This window comes from Pan paniscus, chromosome 12 (genome assembly GCF_029289425.2).
Source record: "Pan paniscus chromosome 12, NHGRI_mPanPan1-v2.0_pri, whole genome shotgun sequence".
Classification (NCBI taxonomy): Eukaryota; Metazoa; Chordata; class Mammalia; order Primates; family Hominidae; genus Pan; species Pan paniscus.
In genome coordinates this window covers 108,768,130-108,792,155 of record NC_073261.2, presented here as the reverse complement: position 1 = coordinate 108,792,155, position 24,026 = coordinate 108,768,130, and the positions used below count along the sequence as shown (strand labels likewise).

The 24,026-nt window shown below is 38.5% G+C and overlaps 2 protein-coding genes across 12 annotated transcripts in view; one reads left to right on the top strand and one right to left on the bottom strand.

Moving 5' to 3' along the window:
* The window catches only part of SMC6 (structural maintenance of chromosomes 6), a 132,210-nt gene that overhangs the window by 69,001 nt on the left and 39,183 nt on the right, over positions 1-24,026 (bottom strand). For 2 of the 7 annotated variants that reach the window (XR_010109222.1, XM_055108221.2), the window contains exons 1-5: positions 16,796-17,022; positions 8,997-9,121; positions 4,776-4,893; positions 3,902-3,979; positions 1,439-1,544 (exon numbers count right to left, since the gene is read on the bottom strand). Coding sequence is in view for 6 of the 7 variants with exons in the window: in XM_055108221.2 (XP_054964196.1) it covers positions 1,439-1,544; positions 3,902-3,979; positions 4,776-4,893; positions 8,997-9,116 (422 nt within the window). In the remaining variant the exon portion in view is untranslated. Of the gene's footprint in view, positions 1-1,438; positions 1,545-3,901; positions 3,980-4,775; positions 4,894-8,996; positions 9,122-16,382; positions 16,636-16,795; positions 17,026-18,533; positions 18,602-24,026 lie in introns of those variants that run through there. The other 5 variants (XM_055108227.2, XM_055108225.2, XM_008952337.4 and 2 more) reach the window with 4 other exon arrangements.
* The window catches only part of GEN1 (GEN1 Holliday junction 5' flap endonuclease), a 30,758-nt gene continuing 23,759 nt past the window's right edge, over positions 17,028-24,026 (top strand). The window contains exons 1-2 of one of the 5 annotated variants that reach the window (XM_003826990.5): positions 17,028-17,137; positions 23,111-23,286. In XM_003826990.5, the coding sequence (XP_003827038.2) occupies positions 23,126-23,286 (161 nt within the window). In that variant the 5' untranslated portion in view covers positions 17,028-17,137; positions 23,111-23,125. Of the gene's footprint in view, positions 17,516-23,093; positions 23,287-24,026 lie in introns of all 5 variants that reach the window. The other 4 variants (XM_008952340.5, XM_063594658.1, XM_003826991.6 and 1 more) reach the window with 4 other exon arrangements.

Sequence of the window (24,026 nt, the reverse complement as noted above, 5' to 3'; positions counted from 1 at the left end):
TCACTTGAACCCGGGAGGTAGAGGTTGTAGTGAGCCAAGATTGCACTACTGCACTTCAGCCTGGGTGACAGAGTGAGACTCTGTCTCAAAAAAAAGAATTTCTCATGGATTCTAATGACTAGTAAATAATAATAATTTAAAAAAAATTTTAAATATAATGAACTGAAATAGAGTTGATACTATTAACTTAAAGGTGTTAAAATAACTAATTTTTTGCTACAGACATCATTTTGGTTGGTGGTGAGAGGAAGACTTTGCTGGACTGGGGCCCCATGAAGTGGAGACAGAAACTATGCTGGAAATTGTTATCAAATAGTTTTTTCCCAAGGCCATAGGGCATGGGAAATAATCTTGTGTGTATCTTTTCTTCTTTTTTTTTGAGTCAATTTGGAAATCTTGGCTTAAGGTTAAGATTCCTAAGGCTTCTGAGGAATACATAAGAAATCTGCAGGCCTGATTCACATCCTGTCTTTGTTCTATTCTTTAGTAATAAAATAGAAGGTAAATGGATATAACACTGAGCAGAATGAAAAGTCTACTGAATGAGAAAAAAGATATTAGTGTTAATTATGAAAGTTTCAAAAGTTCTCCGCACTGGGCATGAGAAGAAGGAATGGGAGTAGCCTCATGCTAGAAGATGTATGACAGCATTTGGGGCATTTTGCTGTTATGAAAAACAAAGATCCCTTCAGAGGTATCTGGGGCAGTATGGAAAAGAATGAAGAGACAAGCCTGAAGACAGAACAGCTAGTGGACAAAAAGCAGTGAGTCCATGATGATGCAAACTGGACAATTCACATATAGCTATGTGATGGCAACCTATGACAAAAAGAAATATAAATGTAAAGCCAAAGAGAGTAGTGATATGACTATTCACCAAGGGTCTGGGATAGACTAAAAACAGATCTGTCATTGTGGTCCTCAAATTAAACTCACTGGCAACCTACTTGGTTAAAGGGTATAAAATCAGAGTCAAAAAGTAGAATTCTTATTTTGGGACTTCTTAGAGAGCTAAAGACAGAAGTTTTGTGCAGGGACACTTTGGCTGGTCACTGATTTTGCTCTCCCTACTATCGTATCAATGTGGACTCACTGATGCTGGGTTTGGGTCAATAGTCAGGAATTAGCAAGGTTTATAAACACTTGTTAAACAGGGTACATAGATTTATCACAGCCATTTCTTTCAGCAAGTAACAGAAGCAAGATGGCCAGGCACATGGCAATAGGTTACACAAGCTATCTGTCTTGAGAGGGTAACAGGCAACAGTGAGCCATGCCAGCAACAAGGGGTAAAAGAAAGGAATGAAAAAATAGGACACCTCTGCTCCTGTTCTGGGAAGGCACTTCATTTCCAGTCATGTCTATGTGAACTGGGAATCTAAAGTAACTGTTTTCTTACTAAAGAATTGAAAATAGATGGTAGAAAGCAAACACTTACTTCTGTCCATCTTTCACAAAACCTTTTAAAGAGGATCCTCTATTAGTAGCAACTGCTCTTCCACCAAGACCAACTATGAGAGCTGTGAGTACTGCACTCTTCCCACCTAAAGAAACAGATGTTGAAGAAATCACATTCATTAAAAGAAAAAGGAAAAAGCTGACTCCTACCATGTAATGCAAAAAGATTTATGAATGAGACTCACTTTAAAACAAAATGTTAAAATTCAACTCTAATTTTCTTCCCGTGCAAAGCAACAACTTAAAAAAAAAAGTTATATATGTAAGGAAAAATTGAACTGCCATTATTAGCAAAAAAATAGTACATTTCAGGAATCAAATTTTTGCCACTAAAAAGAAAATGGTAAAAATTGTTGTGACACCTTTCCAACCTAAAACTTTCATTGTACCACCTTGGCCTATCAACCTAATAAATGAATCATCCCTCTATTTACACGTATATTATTAATTCATCTAATTTTTATGACATTCTATTGGCACAATCATTGCTCACTGTAACCTCGGACTCCTGGGCTCAAGCTATCCTCCTGCCTCAGCCTCCTCAATAGCCGGGATTACAGGCACACATCACTATGCCCGGCTAATTTTTTTTTGTAGAGACACAGTGTTGGTATGTTGCCCAGGGTGGTCTCAAACTCCTAGTTCTCAAGCGATCCTCCTGCCTTAGCCTCTCAAAGCACTGTGATTACAGATGTGAGCCACTGGGCCCAGCCAGAAACCACGGTTAATATCCCTCAAAAGTAAGCTCCATGTGGACAGGAATATTGTCTCTTTCATTCAATACTGTATCCCTAATATTAGCACATAATAAGTACTTGCATTATTTGTTGAATGAATGAACTTAAGTAGAAAAAAATCAGCAAAGTCATATACATGTTTTTATATAATATTTTGACAATTATTATTTGTAACTTGAATATTATTCATTTTCTAGCTCTTTGAGAATTTGAGAAGTGTACTTCTTTATACCCTAACAGATCTAAAATATTACAAGCTGAGGGCTAGGTATGGTGGCTCATACCTGTAATCCCAGCGTTTTGGGAGGCTGAGGTGGGAGGCTCATCTGAGACCAGAGAGACCAGCCTGAGCAACAGAGAAACACCTGGTCACTACAAAAAATAAAATGAAGCAGGCAGGCTGGGCACAGTGGTTCACGCCTGTAATCACAGCACTTCGGGAGGCCAAGGCAGGTGGATCACTTGAGGCCAGGGGTTCGAGACCAGTCTGGCCAACATAGTGAAACCCCATTTCTACTAAAAATACAAAAAGTAGCTGGGAGTGGTGGTGCACACTTGTAATCCCAGCTATTTGGGAGGCTAAGGTGGGAGGATTACTTGAACCTGGGAGGTAGAGGTTACAGTGAGCCAAGATAGCACCACTGCACTCCAGCCTGGGCAATAAAGCAAGACTCTGTCTCAAAAAAATAAATAAATAAATTAGGAAGGCATAGTGGCATGTGCCTGTGGTCCTAGCTACCTTCAAAGCTGAGGCAAGAGGATAGCTTGAGCCCAGGAGTTCAAGGCTGCAATGAGCTATGATCACACCAGTGTAGTCCAGCCTGGGTGACCCGGAGAGAGAGATCCTTTCTCTTTAAACACACACACACACACACACACACACACACACAGAATATGGTAACCATTTTCTGAACTCCATTCAACCAATCCAATCAACTACTATTAGCCCATTATCTTCTGCAAAGTAACACAAAGTAACTAACACACACCACTGATTAACCCAATTTATTTCCTGGAATGCCTTTAAAGTTCCTATTCTAACTCTCTTTTCTTCATTACCAAATGCACTGCCTCCACTATTTGCATTATTTCCTCTTCTATTAGGTTTTATTAATAAAAATCATTGTTTCAAAAGTTAAAAGACCTAACTTCAGAACCCATCAGTATTTATTTCTTGTCCCATGTGACCCCTCTAAAACAGTGATCCCCTTGTCCATCTGTTTCTCCTAGAGATACTTTCTTCCTGACTGAATGATAAAGTAAGAAAAACAACAAAAGGGACTGCAGAGCTACACATAACCTAGCTTCCTATTCTAGCATTGTCACCAGTTGGTAGACTCTGGCAAGCCTCCTCTCCCTGTGTACCTTCTCAGCCCAGCAGCCAACACCTCATTCTTGGCGGGCCTACCACAGAACTGCCCAGAAACTTTCTGCCTTCTGTATTTTTCCCCTTCTAATCCATTGTCCACAATGTGGTCAGTTTGTTTCAAGAATTGTGGCCATGCCATTCCTTTACTCAAAAACTTTAATTGTGGCCGGGCGCAGTGGCTCACACCTGTTAATCCCAGCACTCTGCGAAGCCGAGGTGGGCAGATCACTTGAGCTCAGGAGTTTGAGATCAGCCTGGCCAACATGGTGAAACCCCGTCTCTACTAAAAATACAAAAATTAGCCAGGCGTGAAGGCACGCTAATCCCAGTTACTCACAAGGCTGAAACAGGAGAATCGCTTGAACCTGGGAGGCAGAGGTTGCATTGAGCCGAGATCGCACCACTGCACTCCAACCTGGGCGATAGAGGGAGACTCTGTCTCAAAAAAACAAAAAAAAAAAACAAAAAAAAACAAAAAAACCCCAAACCACCAAACAACAAACAAAACTCTAATTGGTTCCCCACTGTCTTCAAAATAAAACTTCAAACTCTTTAACATGACATTCAAGATCCTCAACAATATTGCCTAGAGCATGACTCTCCACAGTCAGCTTCTGCTTCTCTCCACTGTCCACCATACAATAAACCATATAAGGTTATTCACCAGTTCCTATACACATCTACCTCTACTCCTCCAAACCTTAGCTAATGAGCAATCTTTGCCTGGAACATCTCAGCTTCTTCTTGCCAATAAGACCTAAATAATCGATAATTTTCATTCAAGAACTGGCACAAATACCACCTCCTCTTAAAGCATTTATTGGCCACCTGGTGAGAACTACTTTTATGTTTGGATTGCCAAGTCACTTCATTTGTGCTCTTACAATGTTTAGTAAGGCAAGACACAAGGCTGCCTCAACTGCAATGAGGATCGCTTGTCTACCCTTCTATGGTACAGATTCCAAGATAAATAGATTAAAAACATAAGCAGGAAATGTTTATCCCTATTGCTTAAGTAATGTACCTAGAGTTAACTCAGTATTTTCTTTAAGTGTACACTGGCAGCAAATACCAAGAATATTCATAACCACAAGTTATACATATATAGAAAAAATACTTATTAGCACTAATAGTCACCTATTTCAAAAAGTTAATGTACTCTAATCTCAAAGTACTGCTCAAAGTCAAACGAGAAGGGAAAAAACACTTACTTCCATTGTTGCCAACAACAAAGTTGACATTAGAACCAAACTTAAAAGGTCCAAGCATTGAATGACACATGAAGTTTTTTAGGTGAATACTCTCAATTATTCCAACTTCTGCTGCAGTCTATTAATAAAAAACAATGGGAGAAAATGGTCAATCTAATTCACTCATTATAACCATTCAAGCATTGTTGGCATCAGAAAGACTAGCACCATCACCAATGAAAAAATTTACAGAAAGTGAATAATGGTAACTTCAATGAATAAGATGAAATTAAATGGGAACCTTCTATGAGTCAGTACTCATTCTAAAATCTTTAAAGGATTTAAAAGTGTATCACCAGGTTTCTTAATATTGGCAATGACACTTTGGGTCTGATAATTTTTTGTTAGTGGAGGGGGTTTGTCTTGTGCATTGCAGAATGTTTAGTGGCATCCCCAGCCTCTACCCACTAGATGCCGGCAACACATACCTGCCCCTAAGTTGTGACAACCAAAAATATGTCCAGACATTGCTAAATGTCCCTGGGGGGCGCAAAAGGGAGAGAGAAGAATCCCCTTTGTTGAGAACTGCTATCCCAATTGGCATAGTAAAACTTCCTATATACTTTATTTAGAATACCTCTGAAAGATGACGATCCAGCCATGCATTCAACACTGAATTCACTATCTGACATTCACTATTTCAATTCAGAGAGCAGAGTACATGTTCTTAAAAAGTAAAGCCTGCTCTTCTTGTGACTTTGTCACTTATTATGGCAACTGTGTGACTTTTGGCAATGTATAAAGAATATACAGTTTCCAAGTCCGTAAAACAGGAATAATATTTCCTATACTATAAATATTATATCAGCATTAAGTTAGATAAGGTTTACAAATGGTTTAACCAAGAGTTTGGCAAATGGTAGTCACTTGCACTTTGTAGTTATCTAAGTACCAGAACAAATCAGCCTTATTTTATCAGGTCTTCTAATTTTTTTGAAGACCATTTTCAAGTCTCCAGGTATTTTAAAGATTTCTTTAAAAACTCCCTGGCTCTCTTCTTCTGGACATACGTCTTATTAAACAGTAGAAAACATTTACATCCTTGTATGAGTAGAACACTGGAAATCATGGTTGACGAATTTTTAAAATATTTTTATTTTTAAATAATAACAGATTCACGTGCAATCCTTAATGAGATCCTGTGTACCCTTTACTCAGTTTCCGCCCATTGTAACATCTTGCAGAGCTAAAGTACAATATCACAACCAAGATACTGACATTGACATAGTCAAAATACAGAATATTTCCATCATCACCAGGATCCCACATGTTGCCCTTTTATAGTCACATCCACATCCCACCTTAACCCTGACCCACAATCTGTTCATTTCTATTAACTTTGCCCTTTCTAAAATGTTAAATAAATGGAAACAGACAAAATGTAGCCTCTTGGGACTGGCTTTTTCCACTCAGCCTAATTCTCTGTTGTTGCCTATATCGGTAGTTCGCTCCTTTTTATTGTTAAGCTATATTTTATGGTATGGATGTACCAAGGTATATTTACTAGTTCCTTTGCCTTTTCACCTAAATTTTAGAATAAAATATATACCTACAAAATATCTTGCTGAGGTTTTAATAGAACTGCATTTAAATTTACATATCATTTTGGGGGAGAATTGACATAATTTCTATATTGAGCTGTCTAATCCATGAGTAAGTATGTGTCTCCATTTATTCAGGTATTCTTTGATTCCCTTCATCAGCACAATATAATTTTCACCATATTAGTCCTGTACATATTTTGCTAGCTTTAGACCTAACTAAGTATTTCATTTTTTAATACTTAATTTTTTAAGAGTAGTTTTAGGTTCACAGCAAAATTGAGAGGAAGATACAAAAATATCCTATATACCCCCTACCCCCACACATGCATAGTCTCCCTCATTATCAACATCCACTATCAGCGTGGTACATGTGTTACAGATGATGAACCCACACTAACACATCATTATCAACCCAAGTCCACAGTCTGTACTAGGGTTCACTCGATATTATTGTACATTCTATAGATTTGAACAAATTTATAATGACATGTTTCCACCATTTTAGTATAGTACAGTTATTTTTACTGCTCTAAAAATCCGGTGCTCAACCTATTCATCCCTCCCTTTCCTCAACCCCTAGCAACCAACCACTGATTTTTAACTCTCCATAGTTATGCCTTTTTCAGAATGTCATATAGTTGGAATCATACAGCATGTAGCCTTTTCTGACTGGCTTCTGTCACTTAGTAATATACGTTTAAGGTTCCTCTATGTCTTTTCATGGCTTAATAGCTTAATACTAATAGTGCATCATCTGGATATACCAGAGTTTATTTATCCATTTATCTACTGAAGGACATTTTGGTTGCCTCCAAGTTTTGGTAATTATGAATAAAGCTGTTATAAACATGAATGCACAGGTTTTCATGTGGACGTAAGTTTTCAACTCCTTTGAGTAAATACTAAGGAATCCAACTGCTGGACTGTATGGTAAGAGGATGTTTGGTTTTGTAAGAAACTGCCAAAGTGTGTTCCAAAGTGGCTGGACATTCTCACCAGCAATGAATGAGAGTTCCTGTTGCTCCACATCCTTGTCAGCATTTGGTGCTCTCAGTGGTTTGAACTATTGCCATTTTATCAGGTGTGTTGGTATCTCAATGTTGTTTTAATTTGCATCGCCCCAAAGTGGTTCGTTTTTTTTTGAGTGATTGAAAATGGTATTTTGAATTTTAACGTCCATGTGTTCAACGCCAGTATATAAAAGTAAAGCATTTTAAAAATACCTTATCCTATAACTTTGCTGAATGTATTTATTCATGTTAAGAGTTTTTTGTAGATTCCTTGAGATTTTTTATGTAGATAATGAACAAATGGATTATCTACATAATCTGCAAACAGAGACAGTTTTTGTGTGTGTTTTTCCTTTCCAAACTCTATACCTTCTGTTTCCTTGATTTATTTGCACTGCTAGATTTTCTAGCACTATGTTGAATAAGTGACAGAAGCAAACACCTTTGTCTTCTTCCTGATCTTTGGGGAAAAGTATCCAATGTTTTACCATTAAGTATAATGTTAGCTGTCAGTTTTTTTGTGAGTGCTCTTTAACATGTTGAGGAAGTTCCAGTCTATTCTTATTTTTCTGAGAGTTTTAGTCATGAACAGGTGTTGAATTTTATCAAACACTTTTGCTGCACTGAGTGATATAATCATGTGATTTTTCTTCTTTAGCCTGTAACATGGTGAATCACAATGATTGATTTTTGGATAGCAAATCAGGCTTGTATACCTAAAATAAACCCATTAATTATGACGTATAATTCTTTTTACATATAGTTGGCTTTTCCTATCTGCGGGTTCTGCAGATGTGAATGCACAGGGCAGATTATAAGGGACTTCAGCATCAGTGGATTTTGGTCTGAAGCGGAGTCCTGTGAACCAATCCTGCTTGAATACCAAGTAACAACTACATTGCTGAATTCTCCTTGCAAATATTTTGTTCAGCATTTCTGCAACCATATCTATTAGGTATACTGGTTTTACAGTTTGCTTTTTTGGGGGTCCCTCATTGTCTGGTTTTGGCATCAAGATAATACATTGAAAAGTGTTCTCTTATGATTTTTGGAAAAGACTGTGTAGATTCATGTTAATTCTTCTTTAAATGTTTGGTATAATTCTCCAGTGAAACCAACTGGGCCTGTAGATTTCTTTCATAGGAATTTAAAAATATGAATTAAATCTCCTTAGTAGTTATAGGGCTATTCAAATGATCTATTTCATACTGGGTGACTTGTGGTAATTTTTCCTTTTTGAGGATTGGTCCACTTCACCTAAGTTGTCAAATTTATGTGTGTAGAGTTGCTAACTGTATTTCCTTACCCTTTGGATGTCTGCAGGGTCTGTGGACAGCCCTTATTTTATTCCCAATATTGGTAATTTGTGTCTTTTCTCTTTTTGCATTTCTTGGTCTTACTAAAAGTTTGTCAATTTTATTCACGTTTCTATACATTCAGTTCTTTATTTTCTCTATTAATTTTTCTAATAATTAACATAAGCTTCAAAATTAGCCAGAACAGATTTTACCTCAACTTTTAAAAAATCATATTACTTTTTCTTGATTTTAAGTTATCACAGAATGTGATATGATGAATGTGACAAGAAAAACATATCAAAAAGCATAATTTTGTAATTTTTCGCTTACCAAAGTAGTACCTTTACATTCGTCTTCGTCACCATCTTTATCAAAATCCTCCAATTCTTCTTGTCTTGGCCTTTTGGCATTTTTAGGAGAGGAAAAATTTTCTTCCTTTCTTTTGGCCATCAGGTCTGAACAAATATTTATAGTAACAATGAAGTAAATCAAGTTCCATATACATTAAACTTAACAAAATAAATCTAACAAGGCTAATTAAACTTTAGGTACTATGTCCATCCATTTTTACCTTAAAAATTAAAGTAAATTAGTCTTGCATCTTGCACTAAGGAAGAGGGACATCAGTCAAAAAATGCTGGAAAAGGCAAGGAAATAGATTTTCCCCTAGAGGCCCTAAAACAGAACATAGCCCTACTGACATCTGGATTTTAGCCCGGTGAGATCTGTGTTGGACTTCTAATCCACAGAAGCGTAAGATAGTAAGTTTGTATTGCTTTAACATCTGCATATTCTATACTAGTTGATTTTACTTCAGAGGTATTCATAGCCAAGATTTTATCAGTATAAGCCTACCTAAATGTTGTGACTACTAAACTCACAAAAGGTAAAAGATTTTGTGAAATTGTGGTTTCTAGTTTTCTAAATCTATTCATAGAGATGGCATGGTGACTTCTGAAATTATTCCAAAGCAATGCACAATTTTCACAAGTTATAAAGTAATCAGATAAAACTTTTAATTTTTAAGTTGTTTTCCCAAAGAATCATATTTTGAAGCACATTGCTTAGCACCAGTGGTTTCCTTTAACTCTTCCCTAAAAAAAAAGTCCAGGTTGATTGTCTATTTTTTGCCAATATACTACAAAATTTAAACCTAGAAAATTAACATCTTTTAAATTACACATGATTTTGCTAAACATATGAATACTGGATCTCCAGTCAAAGCTGATAGTTTATGATTAAAATTAAACTTTATGACCTCTTTGACTGCTGCTTTCATTTTTTTCCTTTAGAGTACATTTAAGACCTAAAATGATAGGTATCTAATTTAATTGTTTGCTAAAAGGAGACAAAAATCTCTAACATAATCAAAAATTTCTAAGATATAAGAATATGAGGAACAGTTCTAGGCTCAATGTACTGAAATCCCCCAAATATTAGACCATAGCAACCCTCTCCATACCATGTATATACCTGGCTCCCCTACCCATGCAAGCAAAATCCAAGTGGGTAGTCTGGACTTCCACCCTAGTGAGGCTACAAGGTGGCATCTCAACACCCTAACTGGGGTAGAGTCAAAGAAGGCTAAGTAGACAAGTAGGGAGCCATGATAATGGTGTCAGCGGAGACCACCTAGAGAGCCTAGATTTCCACCCACACAGGAAGTAATACAGTGTTACCTACTCCTTCTCCTAGTTGGCTAGTATCAAAGGAGGCCTAGTGGAAAGTCGGGACTTTTCCCATTGCCCAGAGGTGAGAAGACCACTCCCACTGCAGTGTCACTGGAGACCATATGGGAAACTGAAACTGCTATCCTAGCCTAGCAGTTGCTGTGGCTAAGGAAATAGCTCCAAGTTCCAGATCTGAGTCTCTTTGTCCGCAGTCCAATATGGAGGGAAGCAGTTCTCAAAGGTTGTAATCTCTTTTACAAAGGACTTCAAAGAGCTTTTGCTTATGTCTATCAATATTTATTATATTAGAAATTAAAACTAAACAACTTTTTTTCTTTTTCTTTCTTTTTTTTTTTTTTGAGATGCAGTCTTGCTCTGTCTCCCAGGCTAGAGTACAGTGGCACAATCTCAGCTCACTGCAACCTCCACCTCCTGGGTTCAAGCGATTCTCTTGCCTCAGCCTCCCATGTAGCTGGGATTAAGGTGTGTGCCACCATGCCCAGCTAATTTTTTATTTTTAGTAGACATGGGGTTTTGCCATGTTGGCCAGGCTGATCTCAAACTTCTGACCTCAAGTGATCTGCCCACCTCGGCCTCCCAAAGTGCTGGGATTATAGGTGTGAGTCACCACGGCTGGCCAAAACTGAGCAACTTTTAAAACAAGGGACACACAGTATATATTCCATCAGTCACAGCAATGACATCTCACAAGCCATGTAACCTCTGGAAAACTCCACTGTACACTCATAAGTGAATGAGAGTGAAAAGGGCAAATAACATCTTACTATTATCATTAAAACAGTTTTGGCCTTGTAGATCCCTTGCAAGAGTCTCATGGATTCCTGCACCACATTTTGCAAAGTGCAGCTACAGGGGGATACTAAAAGCAAGTCCATGATACAGTGTCATAAATTATAAGGCACAGCTAGCAGCAATAATGTTAGAGCATTAGGGAAGAAACAGACCACAAAAGGACTTGTAGACTCCTCATATTTAAAGTGTGGTCCAAGGACTGGCAAGCAAGATCTACATCTCCTGGGAAGATATCGACATATCGGATATCCAGAATCTCAGGCCCCACCCTAGAGCAAGTGAATCAGAATCTTCACTTTAACAAGACTTAAGGTGATTCACAAGCACATTAGAGTTGAACTGTTATGTAAACCATGGAAAATAACTGGGACTTTATCCTATCCTGAAGTCAATGAAGAACCTTATATATTATGAAGTCGAATACCATTTAAAGGGTACATTACTTACCATCCAAAGAAGGATATTTAACCTAAACAAATGCCTTTTAAGACAATATTACCATTACAGTTACATCTACATAATATTCAGCTTCATTTTTACAAATTATCTAATGTTTTGAAACTGTTATTAAAATCAAAAATATTTTTCAAAATATTTAATAAGAATCAACATAGATCAGTTTCAGTTTATTATTAATTTAAATTCCCTGAGATACTACCAGGCCATTATTTTTCCAACACTTTCTTCTCTGCTAACCACCCTCTATTCCCTTCTCAGTTACTGAGCAGTAATTTATTTATTATAGAAGAGCAAACAGAAAGCATTACTTTTTGGTGTCCCCAACATTTAATGCCCTTTTAGAAACTGTTTTTATTAATGCCTAACACATGATCATGCAGTTAGCAAGCACTCAGACATAAGCTAATGGATAACGCACTAGGGAAAATGTGATGCGCTTCTCACAAGGAATGTGAGATTCTATACAGAAGACAGTACACCCAAACACTACATGATGACGATGTTTTCTATTTGCTGAGCATGTTTTTTATTTGCTGAGCATGACCTGGGATTTGCAGTTTGCTATTAGGTTGCCACGGTAACTTGCATCTAACAGACACTGAAGGATCCTACCTTTTAAAATAGGAATCACTTTGTAATTTAATGATGATGGATTTTCAAACACAGATTCGAATGTCTAGAGCATCAGATACAGATTAAAACAGTAAAATTGTTTCCAAAAGGCTAAAGAAACATATTTACAGATGCAAAGAAAAATATTTTAATTATGCTGGAATAAAAAAAGGAGAAAAAAGCCTCCTCTGGGATTTTCAATTTATCCATAAAGCTCGTCATAGTTTTTAATATTTCTTTACTTATTTATAATTTAAAAAAAACAGAATTAAAGAACACCTCATTTCTCCCTTACAGGATACAAGCAGGAACAATGAAGATTATCAATAAAATAATAAGTTCAAGAAGAAAAATTAATGGCCGGGCGCGGTGGTTCACGCCTGTAATCCCAGCACTTTGGGAGGCCAAGGCAGGCGGATCACGAGGTCAGGAGTTTGAGACCAGACTGGCCAATATGGTGAACCCCGTCTCTACTAAAAATACAAAAATTAGTCAGGCGTGGTAGCGCGCACCTATAGTCCCAGCTACTCGGGAGGCTGAGGCAGAAGAATGGCTTGAACCCAGGAGGTGGAGGTTGCAGTGAGCCGAGACTGTGCCACTGCACTCCAGCCTGGATGACAGAGCGATACTCCGTCTCAAAAAGAAAAAAAAAATTAATAACCAAGAGTTCATTATTGCATGTAGATGCATAGGAAATTTGATAGAGATCATGCATTGTAACAGAATTCTAAATTTTATTAAGTATCTAATAATTCATATTTCCTATTAATACCAAATTAGGAACTAAGAGTAGTGACACACATAACAGAATTAGAATTTAATAAAAAAGTGTTATCATTTTTTAAAAAAGGCAAATTACTACTACTTCTGAATCTGCCCTGGCCTGTGTTTACCACATCCTCAATTCTACTCTGCCTATCACAACAGACATTTATTCTATGGTAAACAACTTCATTTTGAATGTGCTTAATTAAGTACACTGCTTGGAATATATCATGAAATTATATGAGACTTATTCATTAAGTCCACCCATCTAAAATTTCAGGATCAGCAAAACTGGGAAGTATAAAGCACAGCATTTCAGTTAATAAAATCTGAACACTTAGATTTCTGTACTGAAAACATCCTGTGGCTCAATATAGAAGATAGATGAAACAGAAAGTAAGAATAGTAGCAGAAGAGATGAGTTGCTAAACAAAAGCAGTGGTAATATCAGGGACAAAGGGAAGAGATAAAACAAGAGATTTAAAAGACTGAATTAGTAGAATTGGTGAGTACAAATGGGTGAGTACAATTAACATCTGCTGAATAACTACATACTTAGCTTTTGAGATGAACACTTTCTATTTCCTTTGATCCCCAACATCTTTATGAGATAAATATTGCCCTTATTTTTACAAAAGGAGAGACTGAGGCACAAGTAAATGACTTGAATTTACGTAGCTACAACTTAGTTCTAACATACAACGGCTTCTATAGCTCTAACATAGCAGAGCTCAGATCCAAATCCAGGTTTGTCAAAACCCAGTTAAACCTCTTTAACGCCCAGGTTCCTACTGGCATAAACTGAAGTTTGACAGTTAATTATTCATAGAGAGTGAAATTGGCTATTAATCTGTCCTTCATCTTGTCTATCCTTCATTAAACTTAAAAAAAAGATTCTATTATTGGCTGGGCCGGGTGGCTCATGCCTGCAATCTCGGTACTTTGGAAGGCCAAGGCAGGCGGATCACCTGAGGTCAGGAGTTCAAGACCAGCCTGGCCAACACGGTGAAACCCCATCTCTACTAAAAATAACAAAAAAAATTAGCTGGGCTTGGTGGCGCATGCCAGTAATCCCAGCTACTCAGGAGGGTGAGGCAGGAGAATCACTTGAACCTGAGAGGCAGAGGTTGCAGTGAGCCGAAATCGTGTCACTGCCCTCCAGCCTGGACAACAAGAGTGAACAGCTGTCTCAAAAAAAAAAAAAAGATTCTCTAATGTTACTATTAAAGTCAATCAAAACTTTGGGTGTGCTTTATAAAACTTCATTTTGTGTTTCATCTTCACACTTAATACTAAATGCCATTATAAGTTCATGGAACAGGTTTGGCAAGTAGGGAGAACGAAATTTATTTTATTTGAAAACACTGAGTTTGGGCTGGGCTCAGTAGCTCACGCCTTGTCATCCCAGCACTTTGGGAGGCCGAGATGGATGGATCACTTGAGGTAAGGCGCTCAAGACCAGCCAGCCCAACGTGGTGAAACCCCATCTCTACTAAAAATACAAAATTAGCCAGGTGTGGTGGTGCATGCCTGTAATCCCAGCTACTCCGGAGGCTGAGGCAGGAGAATCGCTTGAACCCGGGAGGCAGGATTGCACCACTGCACTCCAACCTCGGCGACAAGAGTAAAACTCTGTCTCAAACAAAAAAAAAAAAAAAAAAAAAAGAGGAAAAAAAAGAAAGAAAGAAAACACTGAGTTTCAAGTGCTCCTAAGGTATTTTGAGATAGAGGCCAGTCAGTAGTAAAGTATACTCTGCAATGGAGAAAGATTTGTGGGTGGAGCTAAGAAAGCTACTGGAAGTAGTTGGATTTGGTGACCAAGAAAAGCATGCTCAGAGAGAAAAGATGTTAACTTTTTTAAATAGTGAATCAAAAATGCTAACATTAACCTAAGCAACTACGCTTGACCCTCAGTCAGCTGGACTTATCGTTGTGTATAAAGAACTATGGCATTTAATTGTGTCTTAAATATAATGCAAGCTATCATGGTAAAATTTTGAGTTACTTACTAATTCCTAAAAGTAAGCCAAGTACAGCTTTAATTATTTTTCCTAACTTTGGTCTAAAAATGACAGTCAAGATTTAGGTAGGTTTTACATAAAATTCTACAGATTCAGCAAAATACACTCAGTAAAATAAACCTTTGGGGAATAAAACTTGTTTTTCACTGTAATACCTTTAACATGACCTGTGTACTTTTTGCCAGGCTCAATACTAACTGGTTTATACGGATTGCAGACAGATGTCGATATATAACTACATAACTTTCTCTTCTTCTCTGTCTCCACATATTTAAGAATCCTGTCAGCTAGGTACAGTCAATCCCTAAGAATTGGTTCCAAAATGACAGCCCCTCTCTCTCACTCAGATACCAAAATCCACAGATGCTCAAGTCCCTTATATGAAATGGTGTCATATTTGCATATAACCTCCCCACATACTTAAAAGTTATCTCTAGATTACTTATATAACCTAACACAATGCAAATGCTATGTGAATAGTTGTTATACTGTACTGTTTAGGGAATAATGACAAGAACAAAAAAATGTCTGTGCAACCATCCACTTTTTTTCCTCTGAAATATTTTCAGTCCCTTGATTGAGTCCACGGATACAGAGGATGCACTGATAACTGTATTATTTCTTCCAACTTGCATAAGAAGAACTGAAACTTAAAGAGGTGGTACCAACCTGCTCAGAGTCACACAATTCTGGCTTTTTGTGATATAAATACACGCTTTTAGGCAATATACTAGTGGCCTCCAAACGTTTTGTACTTGCACCCATTAAGCAAAAGAAATTTGAAATACATGTTCCAACATAAAATTAATACCCTATGTTTCACGTGAAATCAAATGAAATAAAGTAAATCTAAATAGAAGTTCTAATATGTTCCCTCTCTACCCACACACCCATGGAACAAACTGCATGCCACTGTATATACTATTGTACATGTTAAAAGATCACACAGCAACCATATAAAAGTCAGGAGATTTGGGTTTTTCTTTTTTCCTTTGAATATATATTACTGAGAAGTTTGCCTTTAAAACACTGGCTTTTAATCTACTACTCGTGACATATGCAGAGTAATAAGCGCTCACAAAACTTCTGTCTTGAGGGCTCAAACACCAAATGATTGCTCTAAGAATTTTCACAGTATTACCTCAAACCCTATTGGTTCTACAACCTTTCTCTACCCTAGAGTCCTGTTTTCCGCAATTCCCAATTGGGATTCTTCTCCGGTTCATTTCCGTAAGAAATGAGGGCAGAGAAATGCCATCAGTAAACCTTTGAACACATGTTAATTTTTCTAGATAATACAATTTGCATTTTCGTAAAACTGGGCTTTAATGACAAATCCGATTTCAGTGATCTTTGCATACACCCTTTAAACACACCAGTTGCCGCCTGCGAGATATCATCAGACTCATGCTAAGAGCCACTCCCTACCCCAGCTTTCCCCAGACCTCTCCCCGCTTTACAGTTATTCGCCACAGCCTGGGAGAGTCTGGGGACGGCCGCCTGGGAGGGGACGGCCGCCTAGGAGGGGACGGCCCGGAGCAGACGCCAGGTTTCCCGCGGCTCAGGAGACCGGTGCCGCCTCGGAGAGCGCGCGAAGGTGCCGCCGGCCGCCTGACCCGCCCGAGGAACGGACATCTCCCGCCCGGGCCCGCAAGGACGACCATGAACACCGCCGCAGCTCAGCTGACCCTGCCTCTCCCGGGTGGCTGGGGGTCGCCAGCCAAGGGGGCAGCGGGCGGAGGATGAACCCTGGAGCAAGGGAAAGCGACAACGCGCGCCTTCACCCTACCGCCAACAAGTCGAAGTCTCCCAAAGGAACCTGATCGGCGGGGCTGCCGTGGTACGACCGGCCGCTAAGGCCACCCTGCGGGCGTCTCGACCTCGGCTGACCGCCGCTGGCCCGCTGGGAACCGCGTGCCGGCCGCAGGAGAAGGTAGAATCCCGGGAGCCCCGGCGCCCACCGCGGTACTAACCGCGCCTGCGCCCCGCCCTCCCTCCCTTCGGGCTCCGCCCGCGCCTGCGCAGTTGCGGGGTTTCGCGCCGCCGGAATCTGAGAGGCCGGAAGTGCCCCTTAGCGGGTGGGGGAAGCTGGTAGGCACGGGCGGCTCCGCAGTGACCGGACTCGGGGGAGGTGAGTGATTTGCCTAAGTAAAAGGGAACGATAACTGAGCGCCCCCGGCAGCGGGTCTACGCATGCGTCCGCTAGGCCGGCTGGGAGCCGGCGAGGGAAAGCCGAGCGGGCCCCACTGGGGGAAAGGGGTCAGTCACTTCCCGGAAGAGGCGGGGCCGCGCGGGCCCGGCGCTGGATTCGAAACGCTTCCTGGTGCTCCTGGGCCTGGCGGTTGAGCCCGGGGTGCTAGTCTTTGCTTGGGTAAAGAAAGAGGACTTTCCTTTTTTTTTTTCCTTTTGAGAAAATTCAGAAATTTGGAGGCACAGTAGTTAGGATTCAGGCCAAACTGGTAAATGACGAAGGGGCTTCTTCCAGAGCCAAGGAGGAAGGGTTGTCCGGGTAAGTCCCGCGGGACGTGGAGAGACGGCGCCGCCCGGGTCCTCCCACTGGTTCCTTTGACCATCTGGCTTACGGACGAGCTCTTTGTTCGCTGCTCCTCCGAAAACGCCTTCAATGACTCCCTTTGAATAAAGTAGGAAGTCCGAACCGAGCCGCCAGGCCGCGACCTGGCCCCTGTTTTCCACTCGCGAGGGCCCTGCGTCACCCCGCCTCGGGAAAGCTGCGCGTTCTCCGGCCGCTTGCGCTTGGCCGAAGCTGCTGGGTCCCGCTGTGCTTCCCCCGGGCATGCGATGGGGATAATTCCCACGCCTCGCTCAAAGCCGTCCCGGGAGAGCCCTCCCTGGTCCCCATAGGCACAGTTGGGTGTTCCCTTTTCCGTGTTAACCTTGTATTTCGGATATAGTTCTGTTATAGTAATTACTTTAAGGTATTGTAGTTGTTTATTTACAATCAGTCTTTCCCCCACGGTAACCTAGAGTGTAAACGCCCTAAATAAACGTCAGAAGTAATGAAGTCTTAACTTCCTTGGCTTAGGTTTCAGCGCCCTTCTCAACCCCACACTCTCGCTTCAGTCTTTACACAACCCTTCCCATGAATATGCTGACCTAACAAGTAACCTACTTTTCATACTCCAAAATCTTCTCTTCTGTGTGGGGAAAATAATGCATTGACTGCCACCTCACTCCACCTCCAAATAAATTGATGTTGAAATTCTGGCCTCCGGTAATGGAATTCTTTACATCAAAGTCACTTTTTATTTCTAAAAGTAATCACATATATATTATATTCCTACTGTGGCCCTTGCCATGGATCAATGAAAAATATGACATAGTCAAAATAGACCAAAACATCTGGCCTTGTTGTAACCAATGGGAAACACAGTTGGGAGGTCCCTACTTACATGTCACTTGCTTCAGGAACCGTTCCTTGATTCCTAAGTGGGGGACCTTTTTTCCTAAATACAACTATAGCTTGCTTTCTTACCTCTTAAGCCCTTTTTATCTGCAGTCTCACTTACCCTACTAAGGTCTTTAAATGCAGGGCTTGATCTTCCATTATTGTATCTCCAGCACCTATAAAGCTTTCCTGTTAAATAGTAGACATTTAATAAGTATTTATTGATAAACGTGAATTATGCCTCAACGTTTAGGCTAAATTCATATGAAAATAAAATTGAAAAAATAATTTTAAAGAACAGCATTAGTTACTGAGATTATGTGGTAAATCCCTTAAAATATAATCTTGCATTGAAATAGTTTTCACCATTTACCAGTCTTTATATGAATATATACTCATCTAAATGGAAATTGGGAAATTTAAGCATTTTCTGCTTTTCCAAAGTAAATTTTCTAACGTTTTTCTTAAAGCTGAACTAAATTGCAAAACTTGCTTTAATAAAGTGTGTATTTTTGCATCAGTTAAGCCCCTGACCTCTTTATGTTCTTTAAATTTGATTCATTAGTGAAATTAACAAGGTTCTGTGTTTTTCTCACCTCATTCAGTTTTATAATTAACCAATAAAAGCTTATTAGCTTTTAAGGAAGTTTTAGGAACTTAAATTGATTTATGGGCACCATATGGTTACATCAAAGGACTTGTTTTTGTTTTAACTGGAAGTGGATTCTTAAGTCCTTTAAGATGGAAATTTATGTTCTTTCTATTATACCAAGCAATACTTTCTGAAATAGAGTGATTTTTTTTTTATTCCATGCTACCAGTTGGTCATGCAATTCAAATATTAAATACTAGATTACAGATATTAGAATCTTGTAACGCATCTGGTTTAATACCTGTCATTTTGTAGAACGGTTAAATGTCTTCCCAAGGTCATACACCTAATCAGTGGTATATTCAAAACCCAAATCCTAGGCTTCCTATCTGAAGTCCATTGCTTATGAAGTGGTTTGCTATGTGTTCTGACTTTGTTGATTCAAATAAGTAAGCTAAATAAATTTAAGCCATTAATACGTTTATAAAGTTATTTGCTATGTGTTGTTCTTACATCATTGATTCATGTAAGTAGACTTGTGTGACAGCTAATTCTTAAAAAATTATGAAGATGTTAGACTTCTTTTGATATATATATGTTGATTGTATGAACAGATTGACATCAATATACTTATTCATTATAAAAGATTTGAGTGGGAACTCACCAAATCCCACACCAAAAAAATTTAAAATTTTACCATAGTAAAAAAACTAAAAAGCAAGATGAAATTATACATAGTTCTTGGTGTAGTATTTTTAATTTTTATTATTTATTTTTATAGAAATGGGGTCTCACCATTTTGCCAGGCTGTTCTCAAACTCCTGGCCTCAGGTGATCCGCCTGCCTCGACCTCCCAAAGTGCCAGGATTATAGGCATGAGCTACCATGCCCGGCTAGTGTAGTATTTTTAAATTTTACTTAATGCTGAGCCATTTTCAAATAACCTCATCACGTTGATTATGACCTCATGCAAGAACCATCTGTTCTATCTTTCAGTGTAGTTGTACTTTAATATCTTAGAAGCTGTTGCATTCTGTCCATTTTTGGAATGTTTTATGCTTTTACAGTCTTAACCATTGCTGCTTAATATCACTTCCGTGGAACAGCTGGTGCAAAGAACATGTGATAAGGAATGGAAAACAATTGATGATGGAAACAGAGATTTGGGGTTAATTGCGTTCTTAAAATATTATGATGTTCTTTCTAATAAAATGTACATTTCACATAATTTTCCTCTTTCAGAACTAACCATGGTTAATCATTCTTTAAACCAGGTTTGTTTCCGACAAAAGAAATGAAATAATAAAAACTAAATTCTAACTGTAGTAATCATGTGATATTAAAGATATTATTTATGGGGTTAGTTAAAAGCCCTCTTTATCTTGCTTAGGGGTTTCCAATCATCGAATCAGTGCTGGACTTTGTTTTTTTTTTTAGGCATGGCTGCCCCCCGTTAATAATATATTTAATTAACAGCTTTACACAATGATCTTAGTATACTTGAAATACTTAGAGGACTGCAGTTTATAAAATCAAGAGTCTACCTTATTGCTGTTTTATTTATTTATTTTTTTTACCATAACCCTCAGAAGGAATACAGTTAACATCGCAGTCCTATATATAAATGTGTGTTTATGTGTGCCATCATAAACATCACTGCACTAGGTGGCAATCTTCACTACTATTCATTTGTGTATGTGTAGTCAACCTACAAAAGGAATCATTAGAAACAGGGTAGGAATGTTGAACCTTAGAACTGGAAGTTGCCAGAGAAAATATGTGCCCTGGCCAGCTCCACAGGACTAGTTCTAGGCAATCTGAAGGAAACCAGAAAATGTGAATTTCTCTTCCCTCAAAAAGCTATACTGAAGTAGTATTTAATATTCAAGTACTTGTAAATTTGCAGAACAGTACTTTTTAATTTGACCCATGAATTCTATTTAAATTTGTCACTTAATATTTAGCCAAGAAGCAAACCATCTAAAAAGATTTCTGGTTTATTTCTCCAACTCCTAATAAATAGGGTCACATATTTTTTAACTTTTTTCTAATTTGAAAAGTAATACAGGCATATGGTATTTTAAAAATGAAACAACACAAAGGGATATGTTTTGAAAAGTGGTTCTTGCCATCCCTGAACTGTAATCATCCCTAACATATTCATACCTGTTTTCATTTTAAAAGTTGGGTCAGTTTTTTTATTAGTACATGTATTTCTATCCTACTGATTTATTTGCTATATCATCTAATTTAGTTTGAATATTCCATAATTTACTTAATTAGTCCTCTATGGAGACCTAGCTCTTCTCAGTGTCTACTATTATAAACAATGCTACAGTGAATATTGTTGTATAAATCCATACACACCACGTAACATATCTTAAGTTCCTGGAAGAGATATTGCTAAACCAGAAGATAACCTGCATTTAAAATTTTGACTGCTAGGGTCAGGGTCACATTTAAATTAAATTAGAACAAAGGAATTGCATAATTGTCTTCAATAGCAATCTATTCCAGTGTGCACCGTGAGTCACAAAGGAAAGCAAAACTGTCAATAACTTTCTTCTCAGACTTTTGGTTTAATGTGTTCTGATGGGTTAATAATTTGTCTCATTTCTCTTCATAATAATGACTTTGAGAATATGTGTACCGCACTCTTTTTCCAGAATTAACCACAACTTTTCACAGTAACTGAATTAATGCCACAATGGTACATTCAACCAGTGGGGCTTCAGGATGTGAAATAGACAATATTCTGGGCCACTGTTACTACCAAATACTTTCTTTACCTTTAAGTCTGTATATTTTTATCTGTAAAGTGACATCCATAGATGTCACTGTACACTTCATAGAAATGAGTACACAGAATAATACTCATGGCAGGACTGGGTGTGGTGGCTCATGCCTGTAATCCCAGCACTTTGGGAGGCTGAGGCAGGCAGATCACTTGAACCTGGGAGGCAGAGGTTGCACTGAGCTGAGATCTCACCACTGCACTCCAGCCAGCGTGACAGAGCGAGACCCTGTCTCAAAAAAAAAAAAAAGGAATAATACTTATGGCAGCACTGGCCACACTATAAAATTCAGGTTCAGAAAAACAGGGTAAGTCACAGACAGCAACCCTTCCAGCATTTATTTTCTTTGCACCCTTGTGCAATTTGAGAAAATTTACCTTTAGAACGAATTCTGTTAAAGGTACGGACAATACAGTACTTTTTATTCAGAAGGTTTCTGCATAAAGGTGATAGTCTTTTGACTTAATATATTATTGTCTCCTGCCTTGTGTTTCTGGAATGAATGGAGGTCATTATTTGGAGGATAATCTGGGTTGTATTTGTGTCGTCAGATTGAATTTTCATTGCACATGCTACTTAATGTCTTTACCAAATAATAACAAAGGGAAAGAAAACCAAATATAGATGTATAATAAGGAAAAGCTGGCCTATAGAAAATACCAAACCAGATAATAGTAGCAAAGTTTAAGCCAATTTTGTTTTTAAAATGTCATGTACGTGGAAAAAGGTTTAACTTTAGTTTTCTTTGGGTGGTGGTTAAAAGTTATAAGTGATTAAAAGTTTTTTTCTTTTTCTACAATGAACATTATGTGACCTTGCAATTTAAAAAGCCAACGCCCTTTTAAGAAAGTTATGTCCATCAGTATTCCTCTAACTTCATTTTCTCTCTTGTTTCTTCTTCCCTCACTTTTCTAAGTTTTCCTTTATTAACCCCATTTTTCTTTAGTTTGTTTGCATGCTTCCTTGCTTTTCTTTTTTGTTTTTCCTGGGTATGATAGAGAATTAGTCCCATTCTCTAAGTATGTAAATCAAGGAGTGAATTTTCAAGTAGACAAAAATGATTTACAGCATCCTTGCATTTGCTACCGATCTCTGCATTTGTTAGCTCTTGTTTTTAGCTGGGAAAAAGCCAATTACCGCCATTTTAACGTTTCAGGTGTTCTTAATTCATTTTGAAACGCTGACTGATGAAAACAATAAGGAATATCCTCTATGAATTATCCTGAACTGGCTTATAATATATTGTTTGAATTTCTGTTATGAGCTTCTGTTTCTTTAACAATATTTTGTAAAGTGTGTTTCACATAACAGCAGATAATCACCAGAATGGGAGTGAATGACTTGTGGCAAATTTTGGAGCCTGTTAAGCAACACATCCCCTTGCGTAATCTTGGTGGGAAAACCATTGCAGTTGATCTGAGTCTCTGGGTGTGTGAGGCACAGACAGTCAAAAAAATGATGGGCAGCGTCATGAAGCCCCACCTCAGGTATAGTAAAAGCTCTTAGAGTATAAATGTATGATGTATAAACAGTCTTGGTATCTTGATTTTGTTTCACCTTTTTTTTCTTTTGTTGTTGTTATTCTTTTACATTTTGAGGTTTCAAGATCTATTTAACATGTCTAGATTCACCATCTTTATATTAAGCACTCAGATTCGTACCTCTTACCCTTTGAGCTCCAGACTCACATAGCTATCTCCTACTTAACATATCCACTAGGATGCTTCAGATACTAAAAGCCGGAGATTTGGGAGACATTTTCTCCCTATTTTACTTCTCTCCACATCTAATCCGTCAGTAAGTCTTGCCAGTTCTACCTCCAAAATATACTTTGTGTTCACAAACTTATCTCAGTGTCCAGAGGCACCACCTCAGTCTATGCCAACCTCATCTCTCATCTATACTCCTGAAGTGCCATCTTCACTAGTTTCTTGCTCTTGGCCTCCCCTACCCCAAACTATTTTCCACATAGCAATTAGAATAATCATAAATCTTTCTTGCTTAAAAATATTCAGTGGTTTGGCCGCGTGCGGTGGCTCACGCCTGTAATCCCAGCACTTTTGGAGGCCGAGGCAGGTGGATCACGAAGTCAGGAGTTTGAGACCAGCCTGGCCAAGATGGAGAAACCCCATCTCTACTAAAAATAAAAAAAAATTAGCTGGGTGTGGTGGCAGATGCCTGTAATCCTAGCTACTTGGGATGCTGAGGCAGGAAAATCACTTGAACC